At 44.2% G+C, this 25,803-nt stretch overlaps 1 protein-coding gene across 11 annotated transcripts in view; it reads right to left on the bottom strand.

The window, feature by feature from the left end:
• EPB41L3 (erythrocyte membrane protein band 4.1 like 3) overlaps positions 1 to 25,803 on the bottom strand; it is a 98,273-nt gene that overhangs the window by 37,251 nt on the left and 35,219 nt on the right. For all 11 annotated transcript variants that reach the window (XM_075494422.1, XM_075494419.1, XM_075494411.1 and 8 more), the window contains exons 3-5: positions 24,307 to 24,504; positions 5,617 to 5,721; positions 3,284 to 3,326 (exon numbers count right to left, since the gene is read on the bottom strand). In XM_075494422.1, coding sequence (XP_075350537.1) covers positions 3,284 to 3,326; positions 5,617 to 5,721; positions 24,307 to 24,504 — 346 coding nt within the window. The remainder of the gene's footprint in view (positions 1 to 3,283; positions 3,327 to 5,616; positions 5,722 to 24,306; positions 24,505 to 25,803) is intronic.

The following is a 25,803-nucleotide window of genomic DNA, read 5'->3' as shown; positions in this document are numbered from 1 at the left end:
TAAAAAAACCCCCTCAGTCCGAAAACAATGCTCACCGGAATTAACCATCTGAAAACACAGCCTATACAAGCTTTAAAAACCAATAGCCCAAAACACAGAGGCGCTGGAAACACTGCAAGCGAGAGTACGAATGGGCTCTGGAGCGGGGTGATGTGCCGAGTTCTGGCTGCCCAAACCAGCTCGCAGCACCCTCTCAGAGTGCTGCCTCAGCACATAGCTCCTGTCTCCAGCAGCCATAAATTACTGGGCAGACAAAACTGCAAGGACAAACACAGAGAGCATGGCTGAAAAACACTACATAACACTGGGCAATTCTTATTTAGTTATTTCAGTAAGTTTAGGTGACCCATGGGATGGATACTGGTTTGTGTCACTACAGTTTGTGAATTTTTTTTTTTTGGAGAGCTCGCTTTAAATGTTGTAAAGAAAGAATATCAAGAGTAAAAAAAAGAAAGAGCTGAACATAGTATGCAAATACAAAAGTTATTCTGAAAAAAGGAACAGGTTATAGCAGCACATGTCTCGAATGCAAATAAAAAGCAGTAACAAACCCCCAAACCACAGCGTTCTTACAAGCAACACAGTGGTTTTTCAGTAACAAGACTTTTCACTGAGGCCTCTGTTGTGGGATATACCTCTTGTATATACTTCTACCACATAAATTACAGTATTTCTGCAGTCAAGAAACCAAAGCCAAAGTAATGACATTTCTCTTTTCTGAAACACATTGATGTCAAAGTACAAATCGAGTATCGATTTGTACAAGTCCGTATCGGCCGTGTACAAGTCCGTATCGGCGTGTAATGAGGAAGTGCTCATGAAGACTGGAAACAGGACACTTCCTTACAAACCTGACAGGTAGGGCTTCCCCATGATCTTCAGTTCAGGGGCACCTTGTGCCTAGGTGCCTCCTAAAGAGTATGGGGTTTGAAGGTGTATCTGGTGCCCTCTCTGGTAAGATAGCTTCTATGCTGGACAGGTCTGCTTGCCTGGAAGTACTGTGTGGTTGTCCTAATTGGGTGTTTGGGAGTATTTATTCAGAGACGACAAGGAAATTTCATTCTGTGCAAAGCCCCATTCACTCCGGTCATCCACGCACCCGAGAAAACAGGCTCACTGTGCGAGAAGACTTTTGACATTTACCATCAGGACTTCAGCTCTTGGTGAGACTTTTGGGCTCCTTGAGTTTAGGAACTTTTCCACTCTCTTGGGCCATAAAAACTGGTGGAATGAAGATTTGGCTGGCAGGGAGGATGGGGCACGGTCCCACTGGGGAGTGGACTGGCCCCGAGGTGGGAGCGGAGCCTGTGGGTGACACCTGGCCCCATGACAGAGGGAAGGGCCCATGGCCCAAAACTCTATTCCTCTGGCACACACAAAATAAATCAAACCTATAATATAGCCTATCACATAGCACGGATGCTTTAAGATACCAGAGTAAGAGGCCTTCACCCCTTACTTACAGGGGTTTAAATAAAACCTAACACTGTGCAAGTTAGCGGGTTATAACTAACGGGGTGCAAACCAGGGGCTGCACACACAGCGACAGCCTCATTTCTCAGCCACTGGGATAAAATCCCTGTGGTCTGCTGTGGAATCACAGATATCCGAGTGCTGTACAGCTCAACCAGCATTTAGCAGGACTATATATATGTGTTTTGGAAAGTGTCATGGATGACAGCCCTAACTCTTCCACCGTTTTCCTGTTCCAAACTTCTGGGGTGAATTGTACAGAGCAAGCAAATTATCGCTGTCATCTTCTGCAAATACAACTGTCTCCCACGTCAAGTCCAGGACAAGACTTTTCTGCCCCGGTTAATCTCTCGCTGTCACAACCTTTCATTGTCTATCTCATGGCTCAGGCACATATTAAATGCATTTCAAATCAGTGCTGTGGAGCTGAGCTGCTTTACTTGCATTGACCATCAGCATAACCTGACTCATCGAGGTCTACAGCACCTTCCTCTCCAGATCCATCTTCTCAAGAGATTAAAAAAAGGCAGATTTTCATTACTTTTTATTGCAGATCACTTACTTCAAACGAAAATAATACTGGTGGAAAGGTGTGGCTGCTCATAGTAAGTGGGGAAGTTTTCCAGCCAGTGTAAATTAACCCTTTGAATCTTGGAGAGGGAAGTGATTCATTTGCCGTGCCTGACCCAACAAATGTGAACTACCAGACGTATTTGCTTGTGAAAGTGCAAGTGCTAGAAGAGATAATTTACAAAATGTACAAAGAAAAAAAATCTGCTGAGGCTTTCCTGCCCAAAGAAGTCACACACACAAACATTTCATCAATTTGAAAAAGTGACGGGGGAGGAAAAGGGCAGGTCAGACTTTGAGCCTGGCAGTCTTGACAAGGTTTTTGAACTTATAATGTAGCAGACGGCTAAATTTAACTACCGAGCTTTTTAAAATATTCATGTGAAGCAGAAAATTGACTGGTTCTCTGTGAATTGAACGGTCATTTTAGGAGCAAAGTTCAAGCTTTTGAAACGCAGGAAGGAAAGATATTTTAGATAGAGTGCTATCTTTGCATTAGTGAAGTATTTCAGTATGGGCCATGAGCAGCACTCCTGGATATGATATAAATATCAGTAACACAAAGCAATAATTTATATACGTGGCCTAGTCCCTAAGGTTACATTGCTTAATGTCAAACTTCAGGTTTTTGCATCTCTGCAAATGTCAAGTTGTTTTCAGCAAAGCAAGTTCATGTGTTATGAGCCTCAGCAACCTCCGGCACTCATGGGGTAAAATACCTAAAAGATGCAGGTAATTCCTGTGCCAGAGACTCAGGGCAGGATGCAAAAGACGACTGTGAAATAGGCTCTGTCGCCCCGGGGGGAGCGTGCTCTCCTGGGGCAAGGCATGGAGAAGGGGGACGTGGCCCCATCCCGCCTGTCCCCTCACCCTGTGGGCAGCGGGGCCGGGGCGAGGGACTGGGGAGAGGTGGGTGCCAAGCCCCCGGAGCTGGGAGCACCCCGGTGGGACGGGCCCGTCGACCCAAGAGCGGTGAGTTACCCCAGTGGTTTAGGAACAAGCCCAGAGGATCAGAGGGGCCGGGCAGTGATGGGCATGTGGTGCCCATGACGTGTCGCTCGTGTGCCGGGGAGCCCCCTCTGCCAACCCCACTCGGTGCCACAGGGGTCCAATGTCTTCACAGACACAGATAGCAGTTTGGAGGGACACGCTTTTTTGTGTAGATTTTGGGGTCCGGATACCCCAGAATGAAAGTTTTCCAGACCCCCTGAAATAAACACACAAACAATAACAAACTTACTTCGGATCTGCTTCTTGATTTCCTTGGCAGGGTCCAACCAATTCTGCAAAGAAAATGTTTCCTTTTTTCAGTTTGAATTAGAAAACACAATAAATATTATTTCTAAAACAGCGCTATGAGTCAAAGCTAGAACACACGAAGGTCTGCCACCCCTTTCTCCTTGGAGCAGCAGTAGGCAGGGATAACACTAACTTTCAAGATGTGGCCCTGGGCAGAAGCAGAATTTTTATTAACCTTCCCAGATGCTGAAGGCTGAATGGGTTGAAATAAAAAATAAAAAAACAGAAATTAGTAAAATAAATCCACAGAAACCTTTTTCCAGAGTATCTTCTGGGAAAATTAAATTTCTAGAAGTTTGTTAAGAAGGGTTTTTGTTCGGTTGGTTGGTTGTTTTTTTGCTCTAATCCTGGAAGGGTTCAAAGCAAGCGTGGCATAGGGGCCACCCCATTTGCAACCTGGCGTGGGCACGAGGGGCTCCCCGGAGGCAGAGGGAGCATGGGGGGAAACCAGAGGCAGAACTGCAGCACCGGGGCTGCCCCATCCACGCCGTGCAGAGCCCGGTGACTACGCAAGACAAAACCGCTGCCGAGGAGGTGGGGAATTGTCACGGCAATACGTTACTACTCCATGGATGCCAAGGAGCAGAGGAAATTCCCCTGGAGGAGGTGCACAGCAGCCTGGGGTCTCTTAGTGCTGCTGCTGCCTTGTCCTCTAACAGAATCAAATTAATATTTAAAATGTGTCACACAGCCCAGAACAAAAAGTTCACTTCCCCTAGGAAAGTTCCACTTTCTCCAAAGAAAGAGAAACAAATGTATCAGAGAAAAAAAAATACTAAAGAAATGTCAAACAAGCAGAATACAGCAATCTCCCCCCAACAAAAACAACCAATTTGCAGCTGTCCAAACCCAGTCTGTGGTGCAAAACATGAGCCTGAAGAGCTCCAGCTCTTGCTGAGCACGAAAGCACACTATACACCAAGAAATTAAAGATGCATCAGGATTTCTGTTTTCAAAGGTGACATGTGATGCGGGCACACGTATTGTCTGGCTGGAAGTTATCTGGCAGAGGATGGAGGTGAATTGCTAAGTACTTTGATATTAAAAATATGCACGTCATTGATCAATAAATGTGGTGGCAGGCAGTATTCTTTTAGCTGTTTAGCTCTGTAAAGTAACTGGCAATCTATAAAAGTTTAGTACTTCTAAACCACCTGTTAATAATGAATATGTTCTCCTCTTTCCAGTACAGGAAAGCACACCTATCTGGAAATGCACTTAAAGATCTGCCTAACTTTTACCACAACTCAAAACTAAGCATATGCTAAAGTGTTATCTTGTACTGGCATGGACCAAGTGTCTGCATAAGTGATCTTCTGAATCAGAAACAAAATCCTTATATTTAGAAGTCTGTAAAGAAAGGGGAAAAGAGAGAAAAAAAGGACTGATTTCTTTTGTATCATATATAACTGAAACAAAGGGAACCTAGAAAATAAAACTGTTGTTCTCACAAGACATAAACAGCTGAAGAAGCAGTAATAGCTCCAGCTGCACGGGGGAAGACCTTTCAGGCCATGCAAAGCACAAAATACCTTCACCTGGTGAGCTCCACTGGGCTACAGCACATATTGCTAAAAAGTTTTTTTATTGGTTTCTTTCAAAATATTTATCTTAAAATGCCAAAACCACACAGCATATTTTAAATTATCCTTTGATACTCTCTCTTTCATCATAACATGTCCAAAAAATATATATATATATCACCTGCACAGTAGATCATCTTGGACACTGTTAATACACAGGTTATTTAATACCGGAGTTGAGATGCAGACAAGCAGAACGTGATTCACTATTGCTGCCAACTGCTTCTGAAGACTTATGTCTTTAGCCAAATCAACAATAACACTCAGATAAAGCAAGTCAAGACTTAAAGCCTTACTTTACCTTAGCAGTTAGCAGGAGCAGTCAATCAACACCTGCCTATCTGTATCCCAGCCACAGTATTATTAAGCTGTATTTTAGTGTTATATGTTTAGTAGTGTATCTCTGAATGCAAATCTGACTTTCATCTATGGCAGTAATGAAATAAATCATACTAGAAAGGGAAACAGCTATATGATTAATTTCTTTCATGTTATAAATAGGCAACACAGAGGGAAAACACAGGGGATGCTCTCGAGAGGTAGAGAGTTACAAAAAACAATAGCTCAAGCTACGTCTATGGAACGTGGCAAGGAAGGTAACAACTTCTGAACTGTTTGCAACTGCCTGGGGGGTGTCTCGTGGAGCTCTGATGTCCACGTGCCAAAGGCCAGCCTCAGTTGTGTGGGTTACCTTTTGGTTTTCTGTGTCTCTGTATGTTAGCCCAAAGTAGTCTTTTTCCAAAAGGTTCAGATGCTCGCAGACTTTGTCAAATAGCACTTGACCTCTGGAACGTTTCTGTGGGAAATGAACAGGAAAAAAAAAATCACATTTGCAAAATAAAGTAATATAAGCATTAAAGTAACACCTTTTCTGTTTAATTCTTAAATCAATAACCGCAAAATTATTTACTTAAACTTATCCATCCATCTTTCAAACCTATTGATCTGGAGCTTCATAAGAATCTGCTGAATGGGGCAGATCTGCTTTCCATAAAAGTTCATGTCATCTGGCAGAGTTAAAAATAAGTCAATACATGTCATGTTTCAAGTTTCAATTAGAAACTTCAAATGCACGCCGAGGTCGTATCTCAGCAAACCGGAGCGTTCTTTATGTGCAACAGTAGCAACAAACAACGGTACAAAATATTCCCGGTCATGGACTATCAGAGCTGTGACTGGGGGGCAATCCACTGGAGGAAAAGCCGAACACGGAGATATTTCTTGCTTCTGTAGCAATGTGCACTGATTCCAGGAGCCTTTTTTGTCCAATATATGGGGAAATATAATACACGATCTACTGAAATCACTGAAAGAGCCTAGTATCTCACTGGGAACACAGCTGGGGGAGAAAGCAGTTTTTCAGTGTCCCACTGACCTTCTTTACTGCTAACACGTTAGATGAGATATCTCACTGTCAACAGCCAAAGCCCTTAGCAGAAGCTTCGCAGTATCTCTCACATTGGACAGTAAAAATTCAGGTCATCCTAGTTCTCAGTGTTATATGTGAGACTGAGAAAAAAATCTCCAGAAAACCAAACGCAGACAGAATTGTCCTCCTTATAAGCTACGTGTGCCAACTTTGATACGCATTAATTACAATAAACAATTCAAAATTATTTGGGCCACTGTTTCATCACTGCCTGCTTCCCTAAGCGCAACTCAGCTAAAGGAAAAAATCTCCCCACTTTATATCAAACACACGCATACATAAATATTTTAGTTGATGTCAGCGCCGCAGTTTCTTTATTTGTAGCATACACATGACTTGAAGCAGACTGGAAATACGCTACTTGCTTCAAACGCAGCGCAGGAGGCTGACACAAAAGAGGAGAGAATGCCGCCTCCGAATTTACACGCCTCCGCCGACGAAGCTGTGCCCGGACCGCGCTGCCAGCCCAGCAGCCTTGGCCGGGGGGTGGATTTTTCACAATCCAAGCTGACATAGCTATGCCAACAAACCCGTGGAGCCCAACGCTGGCCTCACACTATTTTAGAAGTGGTAAGCAAGCCAAGAGAAAAGAAAAAAAGAGAATTGAGGGTCGGTGCCTAACACCCTGCAAAAACATTACGAGAGATGATGGAGGGAGTGGTGCAGCGTAGCCTCATTTGTGTTAAATATGGTATTTCTACTGGGGCTCTGACAGCGTATTAGAAAGGAAGCAGGGAAATATCCTCTACATTTTTATTGATGGGGAAACTGCAGAGTGCGGCTGATAGAGTCTAACAAGTGTTCTCCAGCTGAGAAAAAAACAGGCACAGAATTGCATTGCAAGCGTGTTGTTGTAACTTCATTTACTGGGTCTTCCAGCATCATCTGAGCAAACAGCTCTAGGGCCTTGTTCTGCTGGTCGCATGCTTTCCACCCTGTAGTAGGAAGCATAACCATACCCCAGCTCCTTTATAATTTCAAACAAATGTGCAGTTAATTCTGCACACCTCAAACTTGGAAGTAGATAATAAGAGGTTAGTGGTTTCATACTTGATGCTCCATGGAGACGATCAGGCGGACAAAGAAGATTTCACTGCTGGTGTGCAGAGGGGAACAAAGTCAGAGCCTTCAAGCCAAAATTCAAGCTATAAGCAGAAATTGCCAAAATTCAAGCTATAAGCAGAAATTGCCAAACCTCTTGCTTTTCTACTTGGTAACAAACCAAGTGGTTATACTGAACAGAGAGAAATAAGCAGATTAGCTCTATAGGATAGCTGCTTTGAGAGACACTATGCCTGCACCACTGCACCATTTACATGTATTTGAATTGTGACACTTCGCTTCAATGTCCTCTTAATTTTAAGAGTCCAACAAGGCCAACACAGGAGCTGTTTTTCGTGGCCAATCTGTGCAGCTACACAGATGTCAGCTTTGAGAAATAGGAGCTAGCAGCTGCAAGGTATGGTGTTTTAGTAGGGAATTGCAGGAAACAGTTGTGTGGGGCTGTGCTGTAGTAAAAACCAACCATCCCTCCAAAAAAAACAACGCTCAGGATTTCTTGTTTGGCTACACATTGCGGGCAAGTGAGAATAAGTATGGCAAGCCCGGAATAATTTGCATGGCTCGTTTTTTGTCCGTGACAAAATATATCCTCCTTCTCCTCTAGGAAGATGCCCAAGTTGTACTCAGGCACTTTCTACAAAATTTCTGCTGCATCAGGATACAGGAAAACCTTGCCGGTGCTGCGAGAGGGCGTCAGAAATACCACGTATAACTGACAGCCCTTCCCACAACCCTTCACCAGACACCAGGCGTGAACTGGTGATGGCTGAGGGGAAGCCTTACCAAGACCACCTTCCTTCTCACTCTCCACAGAAACACCCATCAGTGTCCAGACAGATGGGCCTCACGTTGCAGCCTTGCTGCTGTCCCTGAGCACCTCTTCCCAGGAGCAGGATCCCCACGGGAGCAGGATTTAGAGGGCTCCTGTCATTTGGGGAGTGGGGGCTGCCTGGCAATGGAGCCACCGCTGATGTCCTCCAAATCCTTGCGTACCTGCGTATATGCAGCACTGCTGCTTCGTACCCACACATCATTAGCATGCACACCCTCCTTCTAAAACAACATTGCACAAAAACACAGTGAGGGGAGGCTGCTGCATTAATCCATGGGAAATTAAGAGGTTTAGTTAGGAACATATAATTAAAGCAACTGAACAGACCTCCCGTGTTCTTGTTAATTGCTTTTATTTTACTGTATGCCCAAATAAGCATGCCAGACAAGGCATGGGCATCACTGCTTTGGCAGGGAGAGAATGGGAGGAGGAGGAGGAGTGAAAGATCAAGTTACAAATTCATACAGCTCCTCAACCCATCCTAAACCTCTGCTTTCCACCATTTTGGGGTGACAAGTCTAAGGTGATGAAAGACTGACAGTCTGTTGATTACTATGGATCACAGGTTAATGCCAAAAATGCCAAGCAATTCTCAGCAGTCCAAAAAATGCGGATTTAAAAAAAAATAAAAACATCAGACTTCATGCTATAAAATACTGGCCATGTAAATGAAGAGTTTTTCTGAAAGGTAAATATGGCAAGAGTCTCCTCCAGAAATATTCTTAGCTATTTTTCAGGCATGAATGGGATGAAATGAAATGTGTAGGTGTGGAAAAAGAGACACTTTGCTTAAGCTTTGGGAAATCAAGACAACAGAAAGAATGCAAAACATAGATTGAACAGTGTAAATGAGTACAAAAGTCCGGGATCAGAAACTTTACACTTTTCACAGCCTGCTCCCTGCAGCTTTATAAAGGCCAGGGCTCTTGCTCGAAGCTGGAATGGGAATAAACAGCCTCCAGGCTCCTGGTCAAGCTCCCAGAGAAAGGAGCCAGCAGCAGCGAACTTGGCAAGCCTGTGCCCACCAGCAATTCCCACACGCAAGGGAGAGGAGAAACGGCCTCTCTCCTGGCCAGCTTCTCCCCCAGTTTTGGAGCTGAGCTTCTCCCTCCTCGGGAGGCCGAAGGCCACAAAAGGCTCTCCTGTCCCCTAACTGGCTCCTCCAGAAACAGTCCACACTCAAACCCCTCCACGTTGGCTTCTTCAGCCCATATCCCTCCACCCCACCCCCATGCCCTTACAAGACCACCAGACCAAGATAACATGTTGTACATCACTGACAGTGAGGACCTCAAAAATAAAGTACTTCTACCTTAGCTCTGCCTGGATAACAAGATTATTATAAAGTCAATTATTCTCATTGGTGAACATTTGGGTACAATGTCTGGTATTGCTTAATGCAGAAAAATAATGAGAACGTTTTCCTTTATTATGATTAAGCCCATAAGCTGTAAAGTACTTATGATAAACAAACATTATTAAAGTGAAAAAATGCAAGCCTTAGTTATAGATACATTGTCACTTCAGTCACAAAATATGTATTGTGCATTAACAAACTCACAGAATCACAGATTGGCTGAGGCTGGTGGGCACCTCTGGAGATCGCCCAGTCCAACCCCTCTGCTTGCGCAGGGCCACCTGGGGAAGGTTGCTCATGATCATGTCCACTTGGGTTTTGAATATCTCTAAGGATGGAGACTCCACAGCCTGCCTGGGCAACCTGTACCAGCGTTTCACCCTCATAGTAAAAATGTTTTTTTCTTCCATTTAAATGGAAATTCCTGTATTTCACTTTGCATCCATTGCCTCTTTTCCTGGCACTGGGTACCACTGAGAACAATTTGGCTCTGTCTCCTTTACTCCTCCCATCAGGTACTGATACACATTGGTAAGATCCCTGAGCCATCTCTTCTCCAGGCTGAGCGGTCGCAGCTCTCTCAGCCTTTCCTCACAGGAGGGATGTTCCAGCCCCTTTCACCATCTTTGTGGCCCTTCGTTGGACTCTCTCCAGTATGTCCATGTCTCTCTTGTACTGGGGAGCCCAGAACTGGACCCAGCACTCCAGAAGTGTCTCACCAGTGCTGAGTAGAGGGGAAGGATCACCTCCCTCGACCTGCTGGCAACACTGCCCGATGTGGCCCAGGATGGCACTGGCCTTCTTTGCTGCCAGGGCACATCGTTGACTCTTGTTCACCTTCCTGTCCATCAGGACCCTCAGGTAATAATAAACGCTGTATTGCAGCAATCAAGCTACCATAACCATATGTTACTGTACTGTGATAAGCAATGAAGAAAATTACATGGGAAATGAGCAACCAACAACGTAATACAAAGATTTGACACCAACTTCCTTGTCATGTAGGTGCTAGTAAGACCCCAGGAACCCTCTTTGCTATTTAGTGCGATATAAGGAAGAGATTTTCAGATATTATATAGTGGCCAGTGCTTCCCAGCCTGGAAGCTGGTTGGGCCAGAGGAACTTTTATCTGGATCCAGAACTGCCACCTCCAAGGGGAAAATTTTGCTTCTGTGCAAGTGTAGGCTTGGCTGCCCCGAGCCGGGAGACACCATTTCTCAGAAACATCTCCTTCGAGCTGGTATGGCTCCCGGTTCGGCAATCCTGCCCTGCCCCTGAAACACAACCATTTGCAACTGTCTGCGGGGCATTTTGGCACCTGCCTTGGTGACGCAGCCTGAGGCTCTCTTTGTACGCACCCTCACCCTGAACAACACACCTTCGCTTGCTGGGCCACCTCCAACCTACCGGACCAGCCATCTTTCCTAGCTTTATTCCAGCAGAGGCGCGCCCATGCTGAGGACCTGTCACCGCTCGGGCTTCTTCCAGACCGAATCCAACCCTCTGTCTGACAAATTTCTCCCTGGAGGGGCAATGCCATACTGGGACTCTCAGGAAGGCCAAGGAACCTCTGTTCTTGGGGGGTTTCAAGGCATTGGCCAGGCAATGCCACAGCTGGCCTGACCCAGTGCTGGCCATCACCCTACTCAAATCAGGGGCTGGCCCAGCCGGCCTCCCTAGTCCCATACAACCAGCATGGCTGTGATACTGGGATCCCTGTGCACCTCCACAGACGCTAAGGAGTTAATAGTTGTATACCTGATTAAAGTGTAGAGCGTTAGTCTACTCTCATACCCTATTTTTACTCACGAGCAGATTACCTTCCTCTCACTGATAGGGAACTAGGATGAGGAGCTGAAGAGCAGAAGAGAGCCCTCTCAGCTTCCTAGAAATGAAAGCTATTGCAGCCTCCAAAGTGTCGCATTTTGGAGCGGTTCTATTTTTGCATCTGATGCTGCAGTCTCATGTGGATGCAAAACGCTGAGCAAGGGCTGGGGGAGGAAGCTGTCTGCAGCACGCAGGTATGACCCTCCTGTTTGAAAGCAATTACAAGAGATCACATTCAGACCGAGTTTTACAGACAAGGGAAAACCCGAAGACAGAAAGAGTCCCACAGCCAAACAGCTATAAAGGGACTTATTTTTGGCACCAACACCCATCATTTCCACTGCACAGTAACTGCAAGGTCAGGGCACCCCAATGAACTGAAACTTTGCCTCACTTTCTGCTCAGTCAAGGAGCACAGCAAGACGAACAAGTATCACAGCTGTGGGCCTGGATTTTAAACGGAAAGAGTTTGCACATATCTTTCTGCACAAATACATATGCAGACACGACGTTGCCACTTTCCTTGGAAAAGCTGTCAAGCTGCCAGCGAACAACGACACACTAGCACCAGCCTGGCGTTAAACTCGGTACAATTACTGTAATAACTCTAGCTGGGCACGATCGCTGGAAGAAGGACAAACAGATTAGTATCATGAAATCCTGGTAGGAATAATTGGACTTTAACTGATGCTGAGGTTATCTGGTTCACATTCCTAATTAGCATTTGCACTTTCCAATGGATCTTAACAATGCACTGTATAAATGTACGGGCTGGCTCTAGCCTTGCATGCAGTAATGTATTTTGGCATGCGGCTGTACTAAACTCTTCCTTTTCCCCTGTTCTTTCTGGTGGGGAAGTATTAGCTAATTTTTTCATTTGCATTGTGCACGATGAAAAAGATTCCATTTGTGTCCACATCACTGATTTTATGTCATTTTACCGTTCCGATTTAAATTGCATTTTGCAAGCTTGATCAACGCTTCAGTTTCTACACTGCACAGGCCACATGCTGGCCTCCTCTGCCCAAACACAAGGAAAACACACAGGAAAGTTATACACGGCAACAAATAACTAGCATACACATGGCGAAGTTTCTCCCTCCCCATGTTGCAGCTTCTGCAATTCTTCTTGCAACACAAACAAGTGTAAATGATTAGCTGGTTGTCAGGAATACTTTGTACTTGCCACAGCGAGCACTCTCTTCCCACAAATTCCCCCAACTGAGTCTCCAAGACGCTGAAATTCCAGCCTCCTGACAACACACTTTCTCATTCTTTCCTCATGAATTACCCAGCTTACACAAAAATATGCCCAATTTCAGGAATAAAAAAAAAAAAAACATTACTTGCACAAATAGTCATTACTTGCAAGTTCAAGTGTATGCAAGCTTCCAAGATCACTTTTGTACTGAGAACCCCATTTCTGGGGGAGGGATTTGACCATCACAAATATGTCATAATTTAATATGCATAGGCAAATATGTGCAGAATTTAAGGCACATAATATGTGCCTACACAAACGTATACAAATTTATGAGTAAGTGAACATTCAGTACGTTCCACATGCAGAGGAGCTGGTGACCACATCGCAGCCCTTCTCCATCTACGGAGAGTCAGTCAGAGGTCCTAAACTCACGCAGTCATTCTGGTAAGGAGCTCATTTTTATCTGCAAATGAAACAAAAATCTGCATACTATGACATTTCCCATACGTCTTCTGAAAGAGTTTGAGCTGGTCAAGATACAAAGGGCTGAACTGAACAACTCTAGAAGCTAATCATTGCACTTTAGGCCAGAAAATTTCCAAATAGGGAGAATGTGTTTTTTGAACAAATCTTGGTTAGAAGATGAAAAAAAAGCAGAAGGTTTCTTTTTCCCAAGGAAGAGAAAAGGAAGAAGACATTCCAAAGTTTAACTTCATTTCACTTGTACACATTTGTATTTTGCATTTTCAGAGGATTTGCTTTTGTGTTTTTTACACTTCTCCACAGTTTCTCTCCATGGGGAAAAGATGATGAAGGAGAAAGGAGATGACAGAGGAGAAAAGAAACCCCAAATTTCTTCAAATCTATCGTTTCTCAACGGAAGTCCCCAGCAGGAAGCTAAGAGGGGAGCATCCAGGAAGAAGAATAGGATGAAGTATCTTTCCTGGAGTGTTAATTGGCAGAGAACCAGCAAGTTTTCCTCTGGTTTACTGAAGCACATCTTACAGACGACATGTATAACTTGCAGGATGAGAGCTTTTAAAAGCATAACATGACTTAACCACTGGAATTTAGGCCCCTACATACCCTGCTGTTCTTGCTGAAAATGGCACTGGCAGTTCCAGAAACATCAACATTCAGTTCATCTGAAAGTTCAGTGTGTTGAGAGTGATGTTCTAGGCATTATACAAAACATTTTAAAGAACATCGCTTCTGCTACTGAACAAAAACTTTGCTGAAGTTACCGGTACAACGTTGGACCCCAAAGACAGCGGTAAGATATATGAAGCGACAAAGCAAACAACAAATACCCTACTCCCCTCTCCCACATAGACAAACAGAGAAAAGTTAAAGATAAAAGAAATTAACTCATCTGGTCTTTCTACTCCAACTATTTTATGTTTCTTAGGGAAAAATCGTGGGTTTGGCACATGCAGAGTATTATAAACGACCATTTACGAGGACACATGTATCCCTTGGATGGACATAATACTCTCATCCAGTTTGTAAACAGTTCGCCAGCATGTGTAAGAGATACTGAACAAGACCTTTCGGCCAGCCTTTCAGGTGACAAAAAAAATACAGGCAATGAAAAGAAAAGGTTCAAAGCAATTGAACCACATTCATTTTTTGGTTCTCAAAAGGAAGTACCGTTTAATCTTTTCCGTATTTCAACGGTAAACTGCATTTGGAAATGTCCCAGGCCACAATACAATCTACTGAATAAACAATTTAGCCAAATGCGGGGAGAACTAAGAACTCAGAATTTCAGAAAGATTTAGTTGAATAAAAGCTGTGTTAAAAGACTTTTTTTTCCAATGTGAGTATATTTCATATCAGGAAATGGTTTTCCTGAAAGTTGCATGCCACTACAAGCTCTCCAAATGTTCTATTTCTTTATTAACCTTTTTATGTGTGAACCTGCATATACATCCCAGTAGGTAACTAATATATTCTAATAGTTTGAAATAAAAATTTCAATAGTATTTTGCCTATCTCTGCTTTTAATTTAGAACTCTATCCCATACTGCTCTGCACATACAAATGAACACCACATAAGAAAACTTACAGTAGACTAGAAGGTATTTTGACATACAGTGACGACTGGTCATTTTCTCCCCCCCCCCCCCCATCATGGTACTGCTATAGTTTATCAGCTTATTGATATTTATTGTAATATAGCACACTGAAATGTATTACCATTCCTGAAAATAACCTTTTCTGACACCTGTCTCCTAAGTATTTAATACAAGCATTTAGATAAATACGTAACACACTATGCTACAGTTACATACCTACAGCAAGTGTCAATGACATTGTATAACATGACATAGTTTTTATCGGGGGCAACCTTCTTTAATGCCATTTGAGCCTGCAATCCTAAAAAGCCAGCAGTAATCTAAAAAAACCCAGGGGACTGCTAAATCCCAGTAAGAAGATTGGTGACCTAGTCCCGATTCTGGCATCAAACCAAATTAGGGTTTTTGCCTTCTGCATCAGCAGCAGAGATCACACCTGCACCGGCATCGTACGAGCTCTAAGCGTACCGACGTGTGCGCTGCACAGTTTGCGTGCTTAGGAATAAAGCGGGCACGTCGTTCACGGCAATGCAAAGCAGCAAAAAGGGGGCACCTGAGAAGCAATGACTACTCTGGAGCAAGTCTTTATACGTGGAAGCGTAACAGCCACGGCTGCATGTGCACAACGGCTACAGAAATACCTGTCAAACGTGATGATTATCAAATGCTTGGGCATCCCAAGTGCATCAACAGAATTCATACTGTAAAAATCGAGATCTGGTAACAGCTTACAAGCACTACTCTCCGATAAAGGAAAAAAAACAGTGGATACTATTTATCAACCAGCAGCTCAATTCTCCGCACATTGATTAGTCTCACACATTTGCTAAATCCTGACGTAAAATGATAAAACGGTATTCCACAATTTTAGAGGCTTTTCAACAGAGAAAGTACTCCCCTTTGCTCAGCCTTCTTAAGAACACAGATTGTTTGGGCTCGGATTTTAACTCGATGTGCAGCTGATCCACTGGCTTAATGCCTCCTGACTGCCCTCCCGCCTCCTGCAAGACACACTGCAGTAACTCAAGCGGGTCTCTTGGGATTCAATACAGCAGCTGAAGCTTTCCAGTGGGGGTTATAAGTATAAATATTTTCCTTATTCTACCTATACTTGGATGAGCTCATCAAACACTCATCTCTCCTGTGTAACTGTTAAGTATGCACAAGCCTAGCACCGAGACAGCAAGGGGAACCAACCGCTACCTGTACCATAAATAGTTACTGGCGTGTATCAGCAAAAATCGACCATAAACGTTTTGTTTATTTTCAGCTGAAAAAAGCTCTACTGTCAACATAGTCAGATTTACAGAGTAATCTTGCCGTATGAATTTAAAAGCCACAGAGCTCTCCCTGACCTACATTGCCAGGCTGGAATGGAAAAAAAATCCAAACACATCACACAGAAACCACAGCACAGAAAGATGCTCTTGAGACAGGAGAGGCAGCATGATGATCAGGCTCTTAGATTAGGACTACCTTAGACTGTATCACACCATCAATGCTGGGGTTGTCAAGAAAAGTAACAGCCTATTCTCAAGCTACATCCAGGTTTTATCCACTTCAGACCAAAGCCGTTTCTGCCAGAGCAAGATAAACCATGAGAGACAGACCTCGCTGCCTATCAAAGCTTTGCTTTGCAAGCAGGTATTTCCTCACCACCCAGTCCCATTTCTGATTACTTTGTTCACTGTATCAACAGACAGGGATAAGAAAACATAAAAGCAGCCCAACAAACACTGCATGGGGCTCAGCTGGGAAAAAATCACGCATAAGAGGTGTTAGGATTTTATATGACGGCTAATATTTTTAGGGGATGATAATAAAGTGAACATTGACTTAGTTTTGGTCTGGAAACAGCAACTCTAAGTGTTAACATGGGGACAGCACCTATAAAATGGGAGCAACTAGCAACAGAGTTAGAGATGAATTCAGACGGCTCGGTCGGGAGCTGGAGCAGGTAACAGGCACTTGAGTAACACAGAAACGGGGCAGGAAACATGACAAAACGCAGGGAGGCTTGGCAGAAGCGTGACCGGGGCAGCGACAAGAAAATCAGCAGCTTCTCTGGGCGGAGGGGCATGGGGTAGATGGGGGAACGGACACATTGTCCAGAAATAACAGGAGGCCTTAAAATCTGAGCATCCATTTGGGGAAGGGAAAAGGGTAAGCAAAGCCCTGCATCCACTGTCTGTGATTTATATTCCAGTAGCACTTAAAAACGCGTGCGGAGGTTGGGTGCTGGCTGCACCAGGCACTCCAGTAAGAAGCAGCAGGCTCTCTGGGGTGAGGACCACCCTGGGCGATGCTCCTGGAGAGGACAAACGTGGAGGGATTGACGCAGTCTCACCCTGGTGAGGCCATCAGCAAGGATGGTGACAAGGACAGGACCCCTGGAGCCAACAGACCTCTATCTCTCTGGGGTAAAAGGCGGGTAAAAGATCATCCTTTCCTGGGCTCTTGCAAACAGGTTAACCAGCAATGAGCCTCGCAGTACCCGGGTTTGAGTGTGCATGACCAAAAAATTTTTAAAAACTTCTCCAGATGGAGAACAAGCTCCTGCTGCCTGGCTCATGTCCAACTGGTGCACCAAGGGGAGGGAACCGGAGGCAACATTTCACTAGGAAGTTTTCAGCTAATCGTTTATTCCCTAGAAAATGCAGTTTCAGGGCAGCTGAAAATATTTGTCAATGTAGGTCGACCTCTCTCAAGAGTTTTCACTACTGTGAAAAATGGCTGGCGCCTCCAAAGTATCAAAATGAAGATTTTTGTCTGCTAAACCCATCATTTCACTGCCCAAATAATTTTCAGGAACTATTAATGAAAGTCAAGAGATAAGAGGACTAGATGCAGAAAATAGACGTGGAGAGGACACGTACAAATATTTGTCTGTTGTTATTTTAAACTTTTGGCATTTATTTTGATTGCGACCATGTCCCCCTTTGTGCCAAAAGGTGGAATTTAAAGCCCAGCCTGCTCTTTACTTGGTGCGACGTCTGAAGGAATGACTTGGGTTTAATTCTTGGTTGTCCTTCAGTCTCTGTAAAATATTTGCATATTAACTGGAGGAAATACAAGAGACCCCAGCTGTCTAATCGCTTAGGTGTGTTTTCCTACCAAGGTTATAAGAGACCTTCTCCCTGAATACCACGCAGCCCAGATGTTCCCAGCCGTGAGGAGCTGCAGGGGACCTGGGGGAGCTGAGCCTCCCCTGCCGAGGAGGAAACGCTCCAGCCCCACAAGTGCCACACCAGCATCCTCCCTCCGCCTCATGGCATTTCCAAAAGGCTTGGCTCAGCCTGAAGTGGCTTTTTTTGATTTAGATTTCTTTAGCTTCAGTGAAATGATAATAATAATCATCACCACTAAAAGGGAGGCCAAACATTTTTATTTTTGTTTCAATTACCAAACTGAAGCAAAACACCTTTTTCTGCTCAGCCTCACAGTTGGTTATTATGAGCTGGACAACACTGGTATCGATTTCCAGACCCTTATGCTTCTTGAATTGACAAGTATTTTAACTCATAAAAAGCTGCCTACAGTATATGGAAAAAGCAAGACAGAAGAGCTGTATATTAACTCTATTCAGCTGGAACATATTCAAGCAATACTCAGACTCCTACTGACATGTGTCAGGTAACATAGATCTTAACTGAATCCCCTGGCTAATCTAAGTCAGCCCTAATTAGTGGGTCTGGGGACAGAAAACATTTGGTGTAACAACAATGATGCATCTCAACGCAGTCACATTTACTGAAACACATCCCGGGGAAGGAACAAAAACCTAAAACAAAGCTCTTCATATTAAATTAACTGAAATGTAAGCAATGAGTAGGTCAAAAGGAAAAGACATTAAAAAAAATTCCCTCTTGCATTCAGTAATTAGTTTCACATGTAAAGCCATTTGCAAGAGACTGTGTGGAATTCATTAAACAATTAAAACGTGCAGGGGGTAACTGAAACTGTATCCTTCACAAAGCAGAGTGCATCTTATTACAGCGGTTTCCTTCCTGACCTTAAAGCCTACCTCAAAACGGATGAGAAATTCAGTGTTATTAAACTTCCTGTGCAAAAGCAGAGCGCAGGTCTGTTGCTGTGACGGGTGCTGGGGAAAGGGTTAGCTTGGTCGCTGGGTGGGGACGGGGACAAGGGGGCCACGCGTTCCCCCACTGCCATACAGAAACACAGAAGGGTTTTTCCTCCAGAGGTAGTCTTGCAAGCCAGATTTGGAAAACCAGGAAAAGAAAGGCATGCAGCACTGAAGTCAGCCACCGCTCTCTTTCATTTCTGGCAGTGGTAGCAGAGCAGAAGTAAGTCTGCTTGTTCTCTATTCTTCAAGCCTGTCCTATGACCATCTTTAATGACTTATTTTTTTAAGGAAGTGTCCATGTACTCTCACTTTTCTGCAGGAGAAAGAAAAGTTCACGTGAAACACAACACTCCATCCTATTTGAGAATCCATTTATTTCATGCCCATTTTGTCTCCAAAAAGGGGTCTCAGCACATACTTGTGCAGGGAAGAAAGGGACCTGTTCACCTCAGTCTGCCTCTGTCCATGTTATAAACCCTAGTTTTGAATGCGTGGAAACAAAACATCACCATTTCAACTCAAGTAGGCTACTCTGGAGTCACTTGAGGGCGTGGGGAAACCCAATATTACGAAAATGGGGTCTCCATCAGGGAGTCACCAGAGGTTCATCACAAAGGCATAGCAGGGGCTATCGCTGCCGACAGCACGGGACACCCAGCTACTGTCCAGGTCCCAGCAGCAGCACGACTGAGAAAGCCGGGTGAAAAAAACCCCCAAACACAGTGTATTTTTACCAATCCCCTCCTACCTCTGCTGACCCCCACCCACCAAGACGAAGGGACACCAGTAATGCTTTCTGTAACGTTGGCTTTCCATGTGCTTCTGCAGCCTGAGTCCTATGGCAACTCAGTCTGTTTGATGTAGGGCTGTGGAGATGCCACAGACAGGCTGCCAAGGAAACATTTGTTTTCATTTACCGCTGTCCTGCACGATAAGAAAGTCTGCACAGTAGAAGAATGAAGGAGTATAAATTACCAATGGGCTCAGACAGCTGAGCCTTTGAAAATGAAATCTAATTATTTTACCATTCATTTAGACAGATTATGTTATAGCTTTCTGATCTCACTTTGTGATTAATAACATGTAAACGTTTAGAGCAGAAACTATGAAGGCAAATTCCAACCTGTTTTAGGAAGACGCTTCAAATTAGGCTACATATAAGGGAGAGGATGACAGCTGGTTCCACTTGCATCTTTTACTTAAAATGCAGTAGTCTAGATAGCAGAAAATTGAGATGGGGCAGAGAGGGAAGAGGAGGGAAATAAATCCTAGAAATAGCGTAATTGTACCACAGCACTTAAAAACCCCTACGTAAAGCGGGGGTTTGGTTCTTCAAACCAACAAATGCAAAGTATAGGTCTAGCTTGCTTAAGAGAGGAGTCTTCAGCACCCTCTTTGCAGTGCCGTTTTGGCCTCAGCTGTGGACTTGGCCGCTTTTGAAATAAAGCATTTCTGGTCCCGATGCTGGCTGGGAGAGCGCAATGGAGAGCGCAAGGAGAACCGCTCAGCATCCGCCTGAGCAGACTGCGTCGACTCCTGTGACTGAGCGCCCATTGGAAACCTCCAGCTTCTTCGTGACACGGGAGAACCACATAGCCACCCTGAGGCTGTTTTTCTTTGATGGAGTATCGGGGACAATGTCAGCGTACAGCAACTACTTCTGCTCCAAAAGCCAACAGCTGTCCCTGGGCAGGCGAAGCACCATTAGACAGCCATCCCACCTCTGAAAGGAAACACCCTTCTTAAATAAGCCCGCCGCTACCATCTGTAGGCTCCCGGACAAGAGCGGCAGTGGGGTACAGATGGTAACGCTTCTGGTTTATAGTTTTGGAGGAGGATGAATGAACAGGTTGGGTTACCTACTTAACCTGGTTTTGGCTTGTAATGTCTTACTGCATGAAAGACTTTCTGGGTCAGGATAGATACAACACACAGGCAGTAACACTGTGGGGCCTCAGGAGAAAGCTTTTACCTGGCATTTGCTTAAGATCCTTTCACCGAATAGATATCACATTAAATGAACCATTGTTAACCTCAGCTTTGAAGTTACATCCGCTACATTTTCCCCTGTAGATATATCTCATACAATATGAAAAACTCCTGGTGTCACAAATGCAAAGTACTGGGTGTGAGAGAGACTGAAAGATACAGGAGAAGGCAGTGAAGATGTTCAGCATTAAATATGGAATAGGAAAGAGGGGCTTCTGAAACAAAGAACACCAAGGGGATAATGGGTTAACCAAACCCCACCTCAGAAGCATCTCATTCTGTGAGTATGTGCAATTTCGGCTGTCAGGTCATTAACTGCATGAACACATAATTGATAAGCTGTAGGTTGCGCTCCACTTGAGAGCAATAAGCTCCTTCAAATTATATTAATATTTAACATATATAAAAGCATTTGTCATTTGCAAAGCACTCTATAGGGTAACTGATGGATTCTGTAATGATCCCCAACTCCCAGACTAGGGAATGCAATTCTAGAGGGACAAATATCTGGCCCACATCCAAATCAAAATTCACTGACAGAGCTATTATTCTAGCTCAGAATTAGGTTTCTAAGTTTCTGGTCCTTCTAGATCACACTGCTTTGCAGCCTTCAGTGGGTAAAAGCATGACACACAGACAGAGCTGGAAGACAGAAGGTGACAACATGGGATGACATTTCTGACTCACATCCACCGATTGTCACATCCCTACCCTGGGCCACCGTCCACAGCGAAAGATGCAGTTAAGTGGGCTGAACACAAGGAATGGAAATATTAAATATTGATTGCCATGTGTTGTCCGCTCCTCTCCCCTTTCCTTTAAGGAATTAATCTTGGGGAATTTACTGACCTCCATAATTTGTTACGTCTTTCAGTATACTTTTTTAATATTTTTTTTTCCCCCCAGTTTAAAGGGATACTCTAAGTTCACTTGTCGGTGATCCTTAAAATATGACAGCATTTTTCTCAAATGTGACAGATTATTTCTCATGCTGCAGCACTGAGCTTCTGCAAAAAAGCCACAGGACTTTGTTATTACCCAAAATTTCTGTAGGAGAACTTCACCTTCAGCCTCCTACATGGTTTCCTGAGATGTCTCCCGAGACAGACCCTCGGGCTCCCTGCCCTACTAACTCCCTTTGTATATACTTTTTTTCCCCAGGGAGAAAAAGCACAGTGAAAGTCCCGTAATTTCTCTTGGCTGGACACAGCATCCTTTTGCTGTAGCTGAACTTTATGCACATGGAAAGTGGACTCCCCTGGGGATCTGCCAAGTGTTCCCATGGGCCAGAGCGGGCTGTGCCAGAGAGGTACCTGTAGTTGCACCCTCAATACACACAGTATGCTGACAATACCACCTAGGAAGGACGCAGTCTGGATCACCCATTTAAGGTATATAAATGCATGCGTCACTCCAGTTGCACTTGTTCAACCGAAATATCTGTGCCTTCTAAACTGCTCCCTGAAATATTTGTGCCTCCTAACCAACTTCTGTTTCAATGCACCCAATGGTCTGCTCATCATCATAGCTTTGTCATTTGAGGATTCATCCTTTTAGGATCTCTATTCTCATCAATATTACGTTCTGCCTAGGAAGTCTAACCATCTTAGAAGCTGAGAAAGTGATTATTGATGACAGACAATACAACTTAAAAATATTTCAGCAGTGTAAGTAGAAAAAATGCATACAAAATTTATATTGGACATTATTCAAGAGCTATTCAGAACTTGCAAAGCAGAGAAATCTGACAAGCAATAAGACATGACAGCTTCTATATGATGGCATTTTGACACTTCAACTCCAACAGAGTCCAAGTTTAGCAAAAAAGTGAAACTTCCTAAAAGAAAGTATTATTCGCAGCATTTTTTTGCATAAGTGGAAGTCTAACATAACAAATCTCCCCTTCTGCCCCATCTTATATTCTCATAAAGCTCAGCCTGCTAGACAAGATTTCCATAGAAATCCTATTTGGTAAAATTTGCTTGATTGTATTCCAAAAAGTGACTCACATTTCATAACCAAGTGGCAAAAGCTGAAATGAGTTTGACTCTTTCCATCAAAGCCAGTATTAGTCATTCTTTCAGTTTAATGGTTTGCATGCTATGCTTGACAGACAAAACTGGGACCGCAGGTCAAGAAATGACAATTTAATAGTCACAAAGTATGTGGCCAGATAAGCTATTGCTAGTCTGAAGGAAACGACACAGGACTTGGCCAGTGAAACTAAAAGATACTCGGCAGCATGACTGCTAAGTTGCCGTAAGAGTAATAAAATCACAGCTCCTGTTTTAGCATAGAAAAATCCGGCCCAAACTGTAAAGCCACAGCTAAATAAAAATCATGAAGTTCTTCATCACCTGCCACTCTCCAAAGCGCTTAAAACAAGAATGGCTGGAGGATGCATGGGCTGAGTGCAATCTGATTGTAAAGACACCAGGATTTGGCTCCCAGTCAGAGACTGCTTTTCTCTGCCCTCTCTCCTTCTTCATGTTCCTGCAGGTTCCCCTTTCAAGCTTGCAGACTATCCCATCTCTACCTTCACATTCTTCTGTCCTCCCCAAGTGGCTTTTCTTCTCTGCTGCACCCTGTGGTTGCCCGAAGGAGGGCTGGCTTTGCTGAGCCCTCCAACACGCATCCTTCCCCTCCCGGCTGCTGCTTGTGGCCTCCTGACCTAAAGCAGGCTCAGGACAGGCTGGTCCACTGTCCAAAGACTACCTCAGTGACGTGGCTGGAAAGGCTGAATGGAGAAATGGGTCCACTCTCAGATGCTGAATTTGCTCATGCTCACTACGAGATGATGAATTTGCTCACGCTCCTCTTCTCCACGGCCTTCTGGAGTTGAAGGCAAGGCAGCCTCTTAGCATGGGTCCACCCGCAGGCACAGATCAGTTCCTAAGTGACAGTGCAGCAAAGACCATCCCTCCCAAAAGTAGGCTCCTGGCAAAGTCCCAGCAGGGAAGGCAAATTTCCTTACAGAAAACCACCAGCAACTTTCTGCCAGTAATGTTTAGACACAGTTACGGTTCACAGACATCGTGGAGAAGCACATAAAACTCACCACTCTCACTGCTATTTGCTCCTGACATTTCCCCTGCCTCCCCTGGGTGTCTCTCATACCCCCGCTAATCTCACGATGGTCAGAATTACTGTTTGGACAGTGACTCAACATGAGTCTCGACTCAGCAGAGTACCAAGGAAAAGAGAAGCCCTATGGGATCAAATCCTTCTTTGTTTATGGGCTTTGCTACCCATAATTCATTTTCTGCATTCTGTTGTGGCATGTGCTGACATAAAATTAATCCAAAGTCTCTGGCTGTTCCAGGGACTGCTCATAATCCCTCACCCAGCTCAAATCTGTGCAACATCTTCAACCTCCAGAGAAAACATTGGAAGCATCTCTGTGCTTGGCATTGGCGAAATATCAGGCCATTCATATTTTCGCTTAAATTAGGAATCTAATTTCAAATATTTTTCTCCAGACAGGATGAAAAAAAAAAGAGACAAAATGTAATTTACCTCTACTTCACATGCATATTCCGATCCATCCAGGAGCGTCACTTTGCACTGCATATTTTTCGGTTTCTTGACGATCTTTAGAGGAGACTTGGAAAGTTTGCTAGATGATGATTTTTGAGAGAGCTTGTCGTCCTCTAGCTGCTGGTATTCCAGCTGTTTTGCACTCGCAGCAGCAAACTCCTGTTCTTTGTCTGTGGCCTACAAAGAGAAAGAAAGATAGGTTTTGAAGTGAGATAAACCGATCACACAATGCAGTACACTATGCACCCTGCACCGAAGCATTTAAGTGAGCCTGGTGTGGGGCTTGGACAAGAAAGCCCCTGATGCAGGACAGAGTTGCCTTTATTTGAAAGATTTCCCACATTCCCCATATTCCTCCCAGCCCTCCCTTCTCACTCCAAAATGTACAGAATACCCACGAAGGAGGGGCATGCATGAAAATACCTCAGGCTTCCACTTTTTCCATAGGCACAAAATCCCACATGGACTTGTTGGACCTGTTTTTTTGTTGTGTTGGAAATGCTGAATAATCGGTAAATGTTGTGATGAATAGATATTCCTACAGTTTCCTGATATTACTTTTAAGTCCTGTACTTATTAAATCGTATGATGCTTCCATGGTGTCATACGGAATAGGAAAATACCATCAGGTTTGCGCTAATTTCGCCGTCAGTAAGAAAACAGTCCCGTGAATGAGGCGAAAGACCCACCCGTGACACTGTGAATTCACAGGGGGATGCTGACGTGCCTGGGAGACTGAAAGGCTCCCCAAGCGCCCGAGCAAAGGGTTAAACAAACAGGATGGAAGTGAGGGGCCAAACGACTTTTATGTGCAGCTGGCTGGCTAATGGATGATAATTACGGGATGAGAGGCTGAATTTTGCTCTCCACAGATGCCCGATAAGTCCCTCAAGCTGGCGAGAAGTAGGTGCTATTTGAAAGACAAATATACTGCAGGGGAACGGGGAGAGAAGAGCCAAGCGCAGTTACTTTTGCTTGGGTTTATCTGAGGGTCAGACCATTTGAAGAGTTACCGCGACGCAGCGCAGCCCGTGGTCCTCTCCACGGCCCTAGATGAAAGCCAGAACAGCTCTACAGCATTTCACCCTTCCTAGCAACTGCACTGTGCCGCAGTCATTACCCTTCTCATCAGTTATGCTCCTGATAGTCTCCAAACAAAACCTCAACAGGAGTGCTGTAATACCTAAGCTAAAGCTTAAATGAAATTAAAAAAAAAAAAAAAAGAAAGAAAAAAAAAATCTTTCCGTTATCTCACTACAAGGGGAAAAAACAAAATCCAACTGTTTTGGCTCTGAATGATTTCAGCGTAATAAGCACCAAGCATTGCTGGAAATATGTTGTAAATTAATCCTCCAAGTCTGTTTCCATTCATTGTATATAATAAACCTTCATGAGAATGGAGCAAATCTGTCCAAAAGCTTTAATCTGCTTTGAGACCAGAACAACCTTGCATCATATAACCAGCAACAACAGTGT

This window comes from Mycteria americana, chromosome 2 (genome assembly GCF_035582795.1).
Source record: "Mycteria americana isolate JAX WOST 10 ecotype Jacksonville Zoo and Gardens chromosome 2, USCA_MyAme_1.0, whole genome shotgun sequence".
Lineage (NCBI taxonomy): Eukaryota > Metazoa > Chordata > Aves > Ciconiiformes > Ciconiidae > Mycteria > Mycteria americana.
Note: the sequence above shows the minus strand (reverse complement) of the source record. Positions and strands in the feature narration are given on the sequence as shown.